Below are 15405 nucleotides of genomic sequence, written 5' to 3'. Positions count from 1 at the left end.
GTTGTCCACACGCTGCTTTTGAGTGATCGCTTTGGCAAGCAGCAGTTAGGTGCTTTTAACGTAAAGGGAGTCATTGGAAACTTCAAAGGAAAGTACCATGGAACTAAGCTGTTGCCATTCTATTGCTACAGATATGTCACTTAAGTTCAAATCCCAAATTAAACCATTTCAAAGAGGAGTATTTTAGGAAAAAGACAGTCTGTCTTTAGAACCTTTCTATTTAACACCTTAAATACTGCTAACCAAATTTTGTAGCATTCATTATAACTATTTACAGTTAATATGATTAACACTTTGTCATAAAATACTGTAATTTAAAATTTTCAAGCAATGTACCTAGAGACCTATAGAACAGGATTAAGGAAACTTTGTATAAAAAAAACATTTTCCCCCCTGTGGGGCACATATGAAAAAGTGACCTGACATATTCCTTTTTCCCCATGGAGAAACATAAAATAAAGCTTGAAAATATTAAGAGGGCCCATACAGCTTTAGTTGGACAATAAGGACAGGTTCTTTTAAATAATTTAATGGTATAAGTAATGTGTGCAGTAGAAAATGGAGAAGTGGTAAAATGGAGAAAAGGTTCAGGAAGATTGTGATTAAGAAAAGTAGAACAGGGGGTGCCTGGGTGGCTCAGTCGGCTGAGCGTCCAGCTTCGGCTCAGGTCATGATCTCACCATTTGTGAGTTCGAGCCCCACGTCGGCTCTGTGCTGACAGCTCAGAGCCTGGAGCCTGCTTCAGATTCTGTGTCCCCCTCTCTCTCCACCCCACTCCTGCTTGTGCTCTGTCTCTCTCTGTCTTTCAAAAATAAATAAACATAAAGAAAAAATTAAAAAGGAAAAAAGAAAAGTAGAACAGCTTGGTACACAGAATGACAGATAAGTGAAAAGGCAAGAGAAAGAAGAAGACAGGATAGTGAGAGAAGGAGGTGAGAGGCTGGAAAGGCTGGTCAGTCAGTGTGGAAGCCACGTCCTTCCAATTCATTTGGCTTGTGGGTCTTAAGTGTTACCCATTAACTTCATAAAGTTATGCTGCTTCTGAACTGGCACATCATCTAGTCAAAACCCTTCCTTTTGTAGTCTAAAGAGGTTTAAATGATTTCTCTAGAATCCCAATCAGGCTTTTTGCTGTTCTTTGAAAAGTTCATACATGAGTTCATTGTTCACAGCTCTTTAATTACTCTAATATTTAAACTTTTAAGGATCATACAGACACCGGATAAAGTGCAGTGTTCCGAGAACTGTCCATGATAAAAAGGATTCCCTGGGGTCCAGCAGCAATCTCACCCTGCTCATTGATGAAATCAGATTCTAGATCTGGCCCATAGGCTGGAAGTTGTCCAATCTATGCTAAAATGTAAGAGGAAGTGAGCTCCCTAATTTCTGGAGCTTTCAAGTTTTATGCCCTTTGGAAGTCTGCTTAACATTTCATGAACATGTCATTTTACTTTGTAAGTTTCTGGCTGTTTAAATTGTGAAACATTTCGCTTTTGTTTAATTAAATTGCCATACATTTATGTCTTGTTGAAAAGAGCATTTCTCTTGAACTATCATAAATACCTCTGTCTGTATTTTGCAACCCTCACTGCTAAAAATTAAAACTGAAAAAAATACTAGAATAAGGAATGCCTTAATTAGTATGCTTTTTCTGAGAAATTTAAAATGCACTCTATACACATCTCCCTTCACCATTCATTTGTAATATGGAGGTTTGCATGGATATGGACATGTGGGCTAAGGTTTCAATCAACTCCTGGTTTCTTTCTTATGGTTAAATAGAGTGGGGAGACAGTAGCATTTATTGAGCACTTGCTACATGTTAGGCTTTTTTACTTCTTTTATTTTTAACAAAATAGTGAATATTGTTACGCATTTGCCTTATTTCACTCTTGAATAAAATGGATCTAGTCTAAACTGGATTTAGACTATGCAATTTGCCCAAGGCCACCTAACAACTAAATGTGAAGTTTTCTATAATTTCAAGAGCTTCTTTCATAAATGCAGTGTAGAGGCCATTAGGTGCCCTCTTGCAGTTGTAAGACTCTGAGATTACAAATGCTTTGTTTTAAATGTCACAGCAACAGGGGCACCTGGGTAGCTCAGTCAGTTGAGTGTCTGACTCCTGATATTGGCTCAAGTCATGACCTCCTGGTTCGTGGGTTCGAGCCTCACATCGGGCTCATGGGTCATGCATTCCAGCCCCACATAGCTTCAGATATCTGTCTCCCTCTCTCTGCCCCTCTCCCACTCACGCATGCTCGCTTCTCTGTCTCTCTCTCTCTCTCTCTCAAAAATAAACAAACATTTAAAAAAAAGGTTTAAAGGGGACACCTGGGTGGCTTAGTCGGTTAAGCGTCCGACTCTTGGTTTTGACTCAGGTCATGCTCTCACTTTGCACTGACAGTGCAGAGCCTGCTTGAGATTCTCTCTCCCTCTCTCTCTGCCCCTCCCCCACTCGTGCTCTCTGTCTCTTAAATAAATAAGCTTAAAAAAAAAATAGTAAAATAAAGTGAATAACCATAAGGAAGACATTTTCCTTCCTAGGTCTTTTGGCCTTTTTAGAAGTAAATTTGGTGATACTTTTGCTTGTATTGTAAGACTACACTTTCAGTGATAACATGAATAAAATATATTGAGTGTGTTGACATATATGCTGGGGGTAAGGGCGCATGGGTAGATCTTAATCCTCCAGTGAAACTAAATATGCTGGAAGATTTAGGAAAACTCTGGCTTTAAAATTTGATCCCCTTAAAGAGAAAACTTAGAAGAGACGGGAAGTAGTGGGAAGAAACTCGATACCTTTTAGTTATGTGGATAAGGCAGAGAAAGGCTTCCTTTCCCTTTCCCACAGCTAAACCATGACAGGTGGAACGTTCAACTTATCTTCATTTTCTCACTTTTAAAAGGGCTTGGATGTCTATAAATTTGCATTCATTTTTAAATGAAGCATGTATGACAGTGGATTTAAAAAATTATTTGACTTCATAGCAACCTTTATTTCCCTACCAGTTACTCTTACAGTGAAACTGTGAATTTGTGTGCTACTGATCATAATGACATCGTAGATGTTTCAAAACGTCTTCTCTGAAAAATGCCTTTCCCACTCCCCCCTCCAAAATTAACTGTTTATCTAAAAGAACTCTAAAGGAAGTATTTCTGAACTAGCCAAGGACGCTCTAAATACAGCAAGACACAAACCCTTACCATTGAGAAGACAACCCATATGCAGAATTCACTTATCGTCTTAAATGATGATCAAGAAAAGAGCAAGTACATTTTGAGAAATGACGGGTTCCGTGTACAGACAACGTGTGGTCCAGCTGGGATTGCAAATAACAGAGACCACTAACTAGATGATGCTGCTGCTTTGCTTAAAGCTCCTTTCTTTCCTCTACCTTTTGCTTCCTCTTGAGTTGAACAGTCTTTTGTTTTTCCTCTTTGTGTTAATTGCCTCATTGCCTACAGCCCTCTGAGCCTGGGCCTGCTGGAGGGTGGGGGGGGTGGAGCACAGAGATGTTGCGCTGTGACTCGTATCAGAAAATAGAAACTACACAGGCAACTGCAGCTGTGAAAAGATTGTGCTGAAGAAACAGGATGGCTGTGGTTTGCTGTGAGCATCAATTTTCCTGTTGAGCATTTTTACAGGAAGTTGAAGAACAAAGCCAACTTCATCTTAATTAGTTCTAATGGTCTTCACATCTTAAGCACATCCAACTAAGTTTGCATCATGCAAGAGTCTCTAAAGAATAGAATCCATAATAATTATGATAGGCATCCCCAAACTATGGGCTTTTTAAAATTCAGGATTTTAGTAGCAATTTGAGTTGGCTAAATGATTTTATTTCTACAGTGTAACTTGGAGTGGATTCATTGCCTTTATAATGAATGCTTCTACAATAACTTTTTATGGTTGTAATAACTCAATATGAATTTAAGAGCCTTTTCTTATTAAAACACTGTTGAGTTATATATAACTTAATATTTATTGGTCAAACAAATGTGCATCTGTGTATATAGAGACAGAGGGGGAAGGGGCATTATGTGTGTGTTCACAAGCTGGACGGACCTACATGAAAATGTTTAGAATATCTATAAATTATCTGCCTTATTATTAACCCCAACGCTTTTTCACCTATAATTTAATGATTATTATTTTTTAATTTTATTTATTTTGAGAGAGAGAAATACAGAGCATGTGAGCCGGGGAGGGGAAGAGAGAGGGAGAGAAATTCCCAAGGAGGCTCTGCACTGTCAGTGCAGAGCCCGATGCAGGGCTCGGACTCAGGAAGTATGAGATCATGACCTGAGCCGAAACCAAGAGTTGGACACTCAACCGACTGAGCCACCCAAGCTCCCCACCTAAAATTTAGTTTTTATCGAACGCTTCTTTCAGTGGTTAAATACAACTGTCATGTTTTATTTTCATCTTTGTGTTGTCACTCTTGAAACTAAAACAGCCGATTGGGTTTATTTGGGAAGAACTGCAGTTGGGCACATGCAAGCTATGGCAAAATCATAGGCAAACCGTGAGATCAAAGGAGAGGAAGGTTACTTTACAGAGAAAAAGGAGGAAGTTGGAAGGGGCTGCTTTGATCGAAAGCCCGCTGGAGGAAAGTCACAGTTCAGGTGGTGGCAGTTTTTCATTGGCTGGGCAAGAAGAAAATCTTCCTTCTGCCTGCTGGGGTAGTAAAGCAGGCTTCTTCCTATTGAAAAACGCTTCTTCCTGTTGGGGTCTGCAACTGAGGACATGTCAGTAGGGTCTGAGAGCTCCCTTTTCTGGCCTCCTGATTCCCTTTTATTTTTTTTATTTTGTTGGTTTATTTATTTATTTCTTTATTTATTAGTTTTTTTAAAGTAGGCTCCACACCCAGGGCGGAGCCCAACATGGGACTTGAACTCACGACCCTGAGATTAAGACCTGAGCTGAGATGGAGTCAGACACTTAACTGACTGAGCCACCCAGGTGCCCCTGACTCCATTTTAAATGAGGTTTCCATTATTTGATTCCACATTTCCCCCCTTTTGATCAAGATCTTTCCTTAAAAGTATCGCTGATCAAGAGTTGCCTCGTCCATATCCCTTACTGCCAGGAAGGAGCTTTCCTGGGTGTTGTGTCCCATATCAGAAGGGAAGTGCATAGCAGTTGGAAACCATTTAAATCCACATTTGAGTAACAAGGAAGGTTAAGAGGGAGAACTCACAGGCATTTCCTGTCTCTTGTCAAGGTTGTACACATCGGAGACCATCTTGCAACACTGGGTTAGCATCACCTTCTTGCATATCGTTACTACAAAGTTTTGACAGGCATCAGGTACGAAACTTAAAAATAATTATACAAAACACAAAAACGTGACAATTCCAAATTGTATGATTCTGCACGCTGACCCTGGGCCTGAAGGTAGCCAACTGAACAAATCAAAGGAACATGGAGAATTAGACAAAGCTCATGGTAGCCAATGTGCTTGTTTCCTAATTTTGTGCAACTGGGTTTCTACTTGCCCAGAGGAGTTCATCCATGTGCGGTAGGTGGTGTTTGCTATCACACAAATGCCTCCTTGCTCAGCAGGTAGGTCATCGAAAGCTATGTGATTATCCAAAACTACCTTAGCCAGCAATTTACGTGATCATTGTTGGGCTGACCCTGCTTTGACTATGGAACCTGGCAGCTCTCCTGACTTTAGGGAGAGATGTCTCATCAAGCATTCATTAGCACTTACTCGACCAAAGGGTGAAGACTGTCTCTATGGAGACAAATCCAAGTCATACATGCCTCTTAGAAGTTCTCATTTTTAAAAAAAAATTTTTTGAAGTTTATTTATTTATTTTGAGAGAGAGACAGAAGAGAGTGAACAGGGGAGGGGACAGAGAGAGAGGGGGAGAGAGAATCCCCAGCAGGCTCCACACTATCAGCATCAAGCCCCATGCAGGGCTTGAACTCACAAACCGTGAGATCTTGACCTAAGCCAAAACCAAGAGTCGGATGCTTAACCAACTGAGCCACCCAGGTGCCCCTAGAAGTTCTCATTTAATGAGCCATGAAGGTTGAGGGAGGTGGACCATTGGGAAGCTGCTCTTTTGTTATGAGGAGAAAAGAGAGTGGTGAATACAGCCAGGACTGCACATAGGGCTCCCTCATAAGGATTAGCATTTATGAACTCATTCGTCAGTGTGCAGGCATTAGCAACCAAGACTCAAATACCATGTTATCATGTATTGAAAGTCTTCCTAAACATATGGGTATGACAGCCAGCTTACAAATGGTCTGACTTACACTGGCTGTCCACAGTGTCTTTCTCATATATATGTGTGTGTGTGTGTGTGTGTGTGTGTAGATATATATATATATATATATATATATATATCTACACACACATATATATGTGTGTAGATATATATATATGTATATATATAGTAAAACCTTGGTTTGCAAGCATAATTAGTTCTGGAAACATGCTTGTAATCCAAAGCACTTGTATATCAAAGCGAATTTCCCCATAAGAAATTATGGAAACTCACATGATTCATTTCACAATCCAAAAATATTCATATAAAAATGATTACAGTACTGTAATATAATACAAAATGATAAAGAAAATATAAAATATAAATAAAAATAAACAAATTAACCTGCACTTAACCTTGAAAACCTTCCTGGCTGGTGTGAGGGAGTCCAGAGGAGGGTTATTGTGTAGGACCATTTTCACTATCACTAACAGAATCACTGCTATCTGTTGGCTCAATGGAATCTTTTTCTGCATGGGGGCCATTGTAGATGCTCCCTCAGATGTTAACTACAGTATCGTATTAACAAACTCTTGTCACATACTGTATTTAATGTAACTGGCAATAAGACAGCAGAGGAAAGGGTGTGTGTCTACAGGCAGCCTGACCTAGAATGAAGCAAAGCTTTCCTAAACTTACTTTTGTATGGAAAAGCAAAGGACTGTCCATAGGTGCTTTGAGGTGACAAAAAATACACGAGTGCCATTTGTGGGCACCTTCCAGCGTTCTGAAAAATCACTGATTTCTGCCAAACACCGCGGCCTGAGACCAAGTGTCTGAGCATGGGAGACCGCCACCCACAATCCCACAATGAGAGAAAGAGAGAGAGAGAGAGAGAAAAGAACCATTGGCTCAGTTGTGATCATGTGACATTCGGCATCATGTACTACTCGTATTGCAAGACATCACTCGTTTGTCAAGTTAAAATTTCTTAGAAATGTTTGCTTGTCTTGCAGAACACTCACAGAATAAGTTACTCACAATCGAAGGTTTTACTGTACATATATATACGAGAGAGCTCATTTCTCCAACCAAAGATTGGGTTAGATTGAGGCAGGGAGCAGTGGTGTATGGATATAATAATCTAACCTTATGAAAGGGACCTGAGGAACAGTTTAGGCATGCAGTGGCATTTGGGATTCCAGCAAAATTACTTACAGGATAAGCTAAGGAGTCACGCTGTCCTGGCAGATAGAAGGTTCTGGTGACAAATCCAACAACCAGAGGAGTTTCCCCCTTTTGTAATGGATTGGGAAATGTAGATAAGAACATTATCTGTCCAAGGAAGAAAGGGAGAAGACAGAGTAAGAAGCAACAATGAGAAAAGGACCTACAGGCCTGGTCCAGCCATCTTGAGAAAGCTGTTGTCAGTTTCCATGCCTCAAAATCTTAGTCCGACCAATTGGTGTGCAGCTCCAGTCAGGGTTTGGTGCCTTTAGATGTGACATGAGAATCTAGGGGTCTATTCCTTGAAGTTTGGTGACACAGGGTTGGTTAAACAGTACTTAGTAGGGGCTCTTCGAGTGAGGTTGGAGACACTTTTGGAGGTGTCTTTTCTAATAGATGAAATCTCCAGGTTGTAAGGTGTGATGTTTAAGGTCTTCACCTCCTGGGAGCATGCAGTGAAAAAAACATTGTTCTATTAAAACATGGTCCTTTTCAATAGAAGCAAGTAAGCCTTTACAGTATTGGAGTGTATCTCCTTTTATCAGCTGTCAAAAGACATGGGAGCCAGATGCATCAGGCACCCTGTGACATTCTCAGAGGATGAGAGCTTATGAGTCTCAAAAGGTTGGATCTGAGATCTAGAAGGACCAACAGCAATGCTTTTGGCCAGGTTATTTGAAAGGTCTCTACAAATTTTGCCGATCGAGTCTTACTAATGCTGTTAGTGCGTTGGACTAGCCCTGAGGATTGACGGTGTTTGGCACCACGGAAGAACTACAGAACCGGGCACAAAGCACAGACCTGTTGAAGCACTCGATGAGTGAAGTGAGTTCCTGGGTCACTGTGAAGCTTGAGAGGGGCTCCCCAGGTAGGGATAATCTTTTCTAATAGGATTTTAGCCACAAAAGAGGCCATAACCTGTCTACCAGGGAAAGCTTCCAGCCCAGTGAGAAGACACACAGATCAAGACTAAAACACATTTTTGTCCATGAGATGGGAGGAACTGAGTAAAACCCACTTGCCACGCCTCTAACGGTCCATCGGGCAGTTTAAAATGCCTAGGAGCAGCATGGACGTATTTCCCAAGCTTGTATTTTACACAGGGAGGGCAATCAAGGTAGGCACTTTTTGCAGCCTTATTAATATTTCCCCACCAGTATTGTTTCATAAAGCCTATCATCTTATCAGCAGGCTAATGATTTCATGCACGTACAGTGGTTAGTAATGGAAATTTGAGACTCTTTGGCAGGACTGCATTGTTATTTGGTTCAAGCCAGAGTTCTCTCTTTTTACTGAACCAACAATTATTAGATTTCCAATATCGTGTTTTCCTCTCCGGGGCCAATTGTTGGGCATCTCTTGTCAATTTTGGGGATTTTCTTTTGGAGGAACATCCTTTTGGACCATGAGACGTTTGCTTATTTGTTCCCTGAAGACCGGCATTTTTGACAGAAACATCGGTTTTCTTCAGCCTCCAGGGAGTCAAGTCTGGAATGCCCAGTTATCTTAATACTAGCTACGGCAGCTGGCAAAAGTATGGCATCTAATAAAAGTGTTAGTTTTGTTCCCATTAGAGGTAAGGAAACCTTGCCATAACCTTTCCATAACATCCCAGTCATGGGCCACCCCAAAGGCATACTGACTGTCCGTGTAGATGTTTGTTGAGTTTGCCTTTGGCTAAGGTTCAAGACTGAATAAAGAGCCTGTAATTCAGCCTGTTGGGGTAAAGGTAAAGGAACTCTTTTAAAAAGGGTTGTAATAGTGTGCTTGGCATATTTACCATTTTCATCCCTTGAATAAGACCCATCAGTAAACCATGAAAGATCTGCGTTGGTGTGAGTTTTCTGTAAATTATCACGGGGAGTCAAAAGGTGCTGTGTCAGCCTCACGCAGTTGTGAGAGGCTCCATCATTGAAGAGGGAGAGGAGAGTGGCATGGCTAAGGATATTGCAGCAAGAAAGAGGTACATGATGAGCGGTTAGTGGGGAATTTCACGGGAGATGAAGCGACTGGCTGAAAGGTGTTGTGTGGTGAGAATTCAGGAGGGCCTCTGGTGCATGGGACAAAGATCATTAGAGGGGGTCCCATGATTGTTTCTTCAGTGGCCTCAACCAAAAACGCAGTGTGGCAGGAATGACTCCGAGCAAAGGGAGGTATCCTCATGCCTGAGGGTCCAGTTATTGGCTATACTAATGCCCTATAGATCTATGACGGTTTCCATATTTTTTGGTGAGTGTTCCAAGGGCATTCTCTTCTCTCTCACAAAAAGGGGGAAAAAAGAACCTCCCTGATATCCGAGGGCAGGGAGCTTTATCAAGCTTTTCTTTAAGGTCCCCAAGTCTGTGTTTTCCTGATCTTCCCAAATAATAGGGTCAGGTTTGTTGTTGTTTTTATTTGTATGTTGTTTATTTATGTATATGCTGTATGGTGTTGTTGTTCATTTATTTTGAGGAGGGGAGGGGCAGAGAGAGAGGGAGAGAGAGAATCCCAGAATCCCAAGCAGGCTCCGTGCCGTCAGTGCAGAGACCGATGCAGGGCCTGATCCCATGAACTGTGAGATCATGACCTGAGCCAAAATCAAGAGTCTGATGCTTAACCAACTGAGCCATCCAGGCACCCCCATGGTTTGTTGTTTTTTAGTAAAACATATAGGGGTTGGGCCACAGGAGAAAAGTTTGGAATCCAATTTCGATAGTAGCCAGGTAGCCTGAGAAAACCTCATAATGGTGCTTCGTTTGAGGTTTTGGGACGTTGAGGATACCGCTCAGCCTATCTGAATCTAAATGTAGCCCTTTTCCGAGATTTATCTGGGGTGGCCGGGGTGGGGAGCACAGGGGAGCAGGGAGGCTGAGACTCTGTGGTCCACAGGTTTATCTATAAGTCAGTGCACAGACAGAAGCATAATAGCAACAACAGAAAGTTGTAAAACAACTAGATGAAAGAAGCCTGACAGGGTGGCAGTCCCCTGAAAGGGTCCCTGTACCACAGCCTGACCCCTGAGAGGTATCGGACAGAAGTTCAGTGTGATCTTTGCAACGGGGGACTGACTCACGAGAAGGGTTCCTGGTAATTGACCAGAATCTAGCCCTTCCTTGCTCGGTGTTAGGATAATGGGATGACAGGTTAGCTGGCGAAGGGGGAGTCTGATACAATGATTTTGAGGCCTGAGGGGCATTTCATCCACCAAGCACACAGATGATCTGTTCCCTGGAGAGCATCTTTGGGGCCCTGTGGGCGGACCTGGCCACCCCCTTCCTTGGTAAGCTGCTTTCTCCGGCTCTGTTAACACCATTGCTTTGGCTGCAGTGTCTTTCACAGTAAGTTGCTCCTGAATCCAATTTCCGATCCCCATCCTTCCTCCTGGAGCTAAGACACATGTGACACTGAGGCCTCAGAAGGTGACTCCTGCCCCAATACAGGCATCATAGCACAGGCGCCCAGCGCTGGCTACGCTGCCCACTTGGCCCCACAGGTGACTGGCTGGTGTCATCCAGAAAAGGCCAATTTAAGGAACACATTTTAAAAGAATCTGAGACCGTCTCTTATTGAAAAACAAATTCTGACCTAGTCTACAGGTGTCAGCCCTTTACCTGCCTAAAAATGCTTATCTAAAAACAGCAGGGATTGAAAGGATTGGTTGTGAATGAATTTCTGTCTTTTGGTGAGTTCCTTAGACTCCCTGAGTCTCAGTGTCCTCTGGAAGGTGTGCGGAATCACGCTAGTTTGCAATGTCACTGTTACAAGTTAGCGATGTTCTAAGTGCCTTCGATCCACTTGATGGTCAATAACCGACAGCTATTGTTGCTGCTGTGGAGGCTCTAAAAATTCATTTTCTCAGTGGTCCACTTGGAATGGAACTGTTCCAAACTGTCTTCATTCCCGCCATCCAGCGCCTCTGATACGTCCAGCCATGTCCTTTTAGCTCTTACATTCCCTTTGTGCTCACAGAAAGCAAGCCATCTAGCGACACTTTAAGAGAAAGTATTTGTTTCAGGGTGTAAGTTTTACACACTAACCTTTAGTGCCTGAACGGAATTAATTTTTTTAATTCTAAATAAATCGTTTTCTTCACTTAAGAAACATTGAGAACAAGAGCGCCTGGGTGGCCCTGTCAGCTAAACACCTTACTCTTGATCTCGGCTCAGGTCACCATCTCACAGCTTGTGAGTTCGAGCCCCACGTCGGGCTCTGTGCTGACAGTGTGGAGCCTGCCTAGGATTCTCTCCTCTCTCTTTGCTCCTCCCATGCTTATGCTCTCTCTCAAAATAAGTAAACATTTTAAAAAAGGGAGAGACATCGAGAACAAAAGAAAGAGAATTCTGGTGTTTGAAATTCAGGACACATGTTCCATGTAGTTCAGGTGGTAAGTGTCCCAGGCTGCCCACTGGTTTAAGGCTCAGATTCTGCAACAGGCATCTCCTATTTTAGTGCACATGAATCACCTTGGCATCTTGCTAAAATGCCGAAACAAATTCAGTGGTGGGGAGAGGGACTGAGATTTGACATTTCCAACAGCGCAGGGTGATGATGCCCTTGCTGCTGACCTAGGACCGCACTTGAGTAGCAAGGACTGGGTGGGAGAAGCTGGGATTACTTAGGGGCGAGAAAGTGGGTGAGGCCGGCCCCGTGCTTGGGATCTGGGGCTTTGGATGAGACTCCGGAATGGGACTCCAAGGGGGGCGGGGAAGGGAGGTGGGTTTGTGGCTAGGGAGCTCCTGGGAGACTTCCTTGCCCCGTAGTTTCTTCAGCTCCTAATGTTTGCCAGGCTTCCCCCTTCCCACTGCCACTGGCCGGGTTTTCCCCGCACTCTCCCACACCATCACAGAGTCTGGCTTTTCTCTTGTTCCCAGAGCTGTCACACTGTGCACAAAGTTTTTCTAGTGAGGTGTATTTCTAGTAAACAGCCTGGGAGTCAGAGTTTGGGACCTGGTCTCTTTTTTCCCCCTCTTTTTAAAAACTTAGATCCTGTAAGGAAATGCCAGGTAGCACAAAGATAGGAATCCAGCCCCCTTGCCCATCTTCCCTGCCTGCTTTACTTGATCCCTGTCCTCTTTCTTGGAAGACTGTAAGACCTTTGCAGGCAAAACCAGAAAAAGATTGGTCTTTGCATTTCCACAGTGTGTGCCCAGACCCAGGCGAATGCCAGGCATCTGCAAGAAGACAAGCAGTGATCAGGAGCAGGAGAGCAAGATAGGATGTCGTCATGGAAATGAGTGGGGATGAGGAGACGCTTGAACATCAGATTTGCCAAGATTCATTTCTAGCAGTTTTAAGACCACCTTCCAGCTCACTCAGGCCCCAGGCCCAGATCCCTCCAGGTGTCATTCCCCCGACCTGTTCTGGCGGGTGGAAGAATCAAGAAGTGTGAGGGGCCAGTTTTGCTTCCATTGTCTTTGCCCATCTTGGCTCAGAAACCTCCTCTGCTAGGATCCTTCCAGAAGGGTAACATCTTAGCAATGTTGTAAAGGTAATTCCCATCCCTTATAAAACTTGGCCTATGTGAATAGCTGTCACTTTGGTGGTGGGAAGGAGGGAAGGAAGATTAGGACAGAGTGTTACTAAAAAGTCTAGGGGCCTGGGTGGCTCAGTCGGTTGAGCTTCTGACTCTTGATTTCAGCTCAGGTCATGATCCCAGTGTCCTGGGATCAAGTCCCGTGTCAAGCTCTGCACTGAGTATGCAGCCTGGTTAAAATTCTCTCTCTCTCTCTCTCTCTCTCTCTCTCTCTCTCTCTCGGGCACCTGGATGGCTCAGTCAGTTGAACAGATGACTATAGCTCAGGTCATGATCTAATGGTTTGTGAGTTCGAGCCCTGCATTGGGCTCAGTGCTGTCAGCAAAGAACCCTCTTCGAATCCTCTGTCCCCTTCTCTCTGCCAACCCCCCCACCCCGTGCTCTCTCAAAACTAAATAAAACATCTAAAAAAATTCTTGGGGTGCTTGGGTGGCTCTGTCGATGAAGTGTCTGACTTTGGCTCAGGTCATGATCTCACGGTCCGTGAATTTAAGCCCTGCCTCGGGTGGGCTCTGTGCTGACAGCCCAGAGCCCCGGAGCCTGCTTCGGATTCTGTGTCTCCCTCTCTCTCTGCCCCTCTCCCACTCACAATCTGTCTCTCTCTTTCTCAAAAATGAATAAACATAAAAAAAAAATTTTGTTTTAATTCTCCTTCTGCCCCTCTCTCCTGCTTGCTATCTCTCTAAAATAAAAAAAATAATAATAATAAAAGTAAATAAAAAGTCTAATATGTGACCATATTTTGTTCCTGTTTGTTTTGTTTTTACAGATTCATCGGCAAGGCTGTTGAAAGTGTAACTGTCCGAGATGCCCGTCCCTCCCCCTCCGGCGCCCCCACCCCCACCGACGTTTGCTCTGGTGAGTAGCTCCTCACCATCCGTCACTGGTGCGCAGAGCAGGCCAGATTAAGGCAACCCTGCCACGCATGTATTTGTTTTCAGTGTATTCACATTCTGGGTAAGTGCTGTGCGGCAGGTTTTCCCAGTGCAGGGTGAGCCAGACCCTGAGATCCCAAAAGGTTGGTTGTTAAAGGTCCCAGGCAATGCCAAGTACACGTGTGGGATGTGCATTCACTGGGTTTCCTTCCCACACACCAGCCCGAGACGTGTTCACAGGGGTTCTGCCAGGTGTGCACGGTTTCCATTCAAATGGACTCGACTTCTAGCCTTTAACTTCTGGAAAGGACAGTCCAGAAACCCAGGTCTCTGTATGAAATGCATCCGTTAAAGCTTCCTGCAGACTCACCCTTTTCTTTTTCTCTGCCTTTTCCCCTTTATTCCCACCTGTATTTTTAGCAGATATCATCCACCACCCCCTATCCCCGCTTCCCCCATACTCATATCCTGCTTTAAAACTGTCCTTGCATTTAAATGTCCACTTTCCAATGGAATATCTTCACTGGGCTCCTCCTCATCTCTTGATAGACCTATCCTCAGAAATTAGTGCACCCTCTTACAGGAAACCGGCAGCCCTCCACGTGGTGATACAGAAAGGTTCACAGACACACCCCATCGCCCCATTAACTCCCTCAGCTTGTGAGGCTTCCTCCCCACTAAGGAGCCTCACAGCGATGGGTCCTTCATTTCTCATTTGGGGAAACTGAGGCTCGGGGAGGAAAAGTCTCTTGCCCAGACTTCCACAGGACACATTTACAGAGTCCATCTGAAGCTGGAACCTAGTTGGAAGAACAATTAGTTGGCTTGTTGCTACTCTGTATGGTCCTCTGACTGCTGGTTAGGGGCTCCAAGGAGATAGTTACAGAAATTGAGAGTAAGCACGAAGATACAGAGCAATTTGACAATAGTATTGTGTCTGTTGTGTGTCTCTTGTTTTAACTAATTCATGTTTCTACAAATTAATTGTTACAAAAGTTTCAGTCCAAGATGCATTGGAAAAAAAAAATTTTTTTTTAATTGGTCCCGCACTCAGAGAAGTTTGAAAAGTTCTGATCTGGCTAACATAGCAGGCTTGTTTATCTGTATTTCCCCCAAAGAGTGGTTTTATACCACTAGCTGGGTAAGTACATGGATTAATTATTTTTTTTTATTTTAATGCTCATGTAATGATTTTAATGCATGTTCTAAAAATTATAACTAGCACATCAAACTGAGGGTTTAATAGTGAGTTAATTTAAAAGAAAATATTCACCTGAAAAATAGTATAATAGTATAGTGGACTGACTTAATGAAAAATACTAAATAAATAATACAGGTAGCTGAGAAGATACACAAGTTATACAAGTTGTACCAGAGTGACTGAAATGTATCCTATTAACTCATTTCCACCCATTATTCTGTGACTGAAAGCAAGATCCTAAAGAAATCGGATATAGAGATGAGGAAAGGGAAAGGGGGGTTAGTGGCCATCCTAGGGCACTGTCTAGTGGGACAGTTCAGTTAAGGGTTCTTGACTGCAGAAGTAGCACCCAAGGAGGTTGGGCA

The 15405-nt window shown here is 43.2% G+C and overlaps 1 protein-coding gene and 1 long non-coding RNA gene across 15 annotated transcripts in view; one reads left to right on the top strand and one right to left on the bottom strand.

Moving 5' to 3' along the window:
• LOC102957346 overlaps positions 1–15405 on the bottom strand; it is a 130845-nt gene that overhangs the window by 38100 nt on the left and 77340 nt on the right. For 5 of the 8 annotated variants that reach the window (XR_006220781.1, XR_006220782.1, XR_006220785.1 and 2 more), the window contains 2 exons: positions 7444–7560; positions 5205–5290 (listed from right to left, as the gene is read on the bottom strand). The exons of 1 other annotated variant lie outside the window; for it this stretch is intronic. This is a non-coding gene — a long non-coding RNA (uncharacterized LOC102957346). The remainder of the gene's footprint in view (positions 1–5204; positions 5291–7443; positions 7561–15405) is intronic. 2 more of the 8 variants (XR_006220779.1, XR_006220780.1) reach the window with 1 other exon arrangement.
• Positions 1–15405, top strand: part of WIPF1 (WAS/WASL interacting protein family member 1) — a 122824-nt gene that overhangs the window by 82148 nt on the left and 25271 nt on the right. For 4 of the 7 annotated variants that reach the window (XM_042994726.1, XM_042994725.1, XM_015541230.2 and 1 more), the window contains one exon: positions 13734–13822. In XM_042994726.1, the coding sequence (XP_042850660.1) occupies positions 13772–13822 (51 nt within the window). In that variant the 5' untranslated portion in view covers positions 13734–13771. Of the gene's footprint in view, positions 1–5228; positions 5315–13733; positions 13823–15405 lie in introns of all 7 variants that reach the window. The other 3 variants (XM_042994723.1, XM_042994724.1, XM_042994722.1) reach the window with 1 other exon arrangement.

Source organism: Panthera tigris, chromosome C1, assembly GCF_018350195.1.
Source record: "Panthera tigris isolate Pti1 chromosome C1, P.tigris_Pti1_mat1.1, whole genome shotgun sequence".
Taxonomy (NCBI): Eukaryota; Metazoa; Chordata; class Mammalia; order Carnivora; family Felidae; genus Panthera; species Panthera tigris.
The sequence above is the reverse complement of the archived record's forward strand: the minus strand, read 5'-3'. Positions and strand labels throughout refer to the sequence as shown.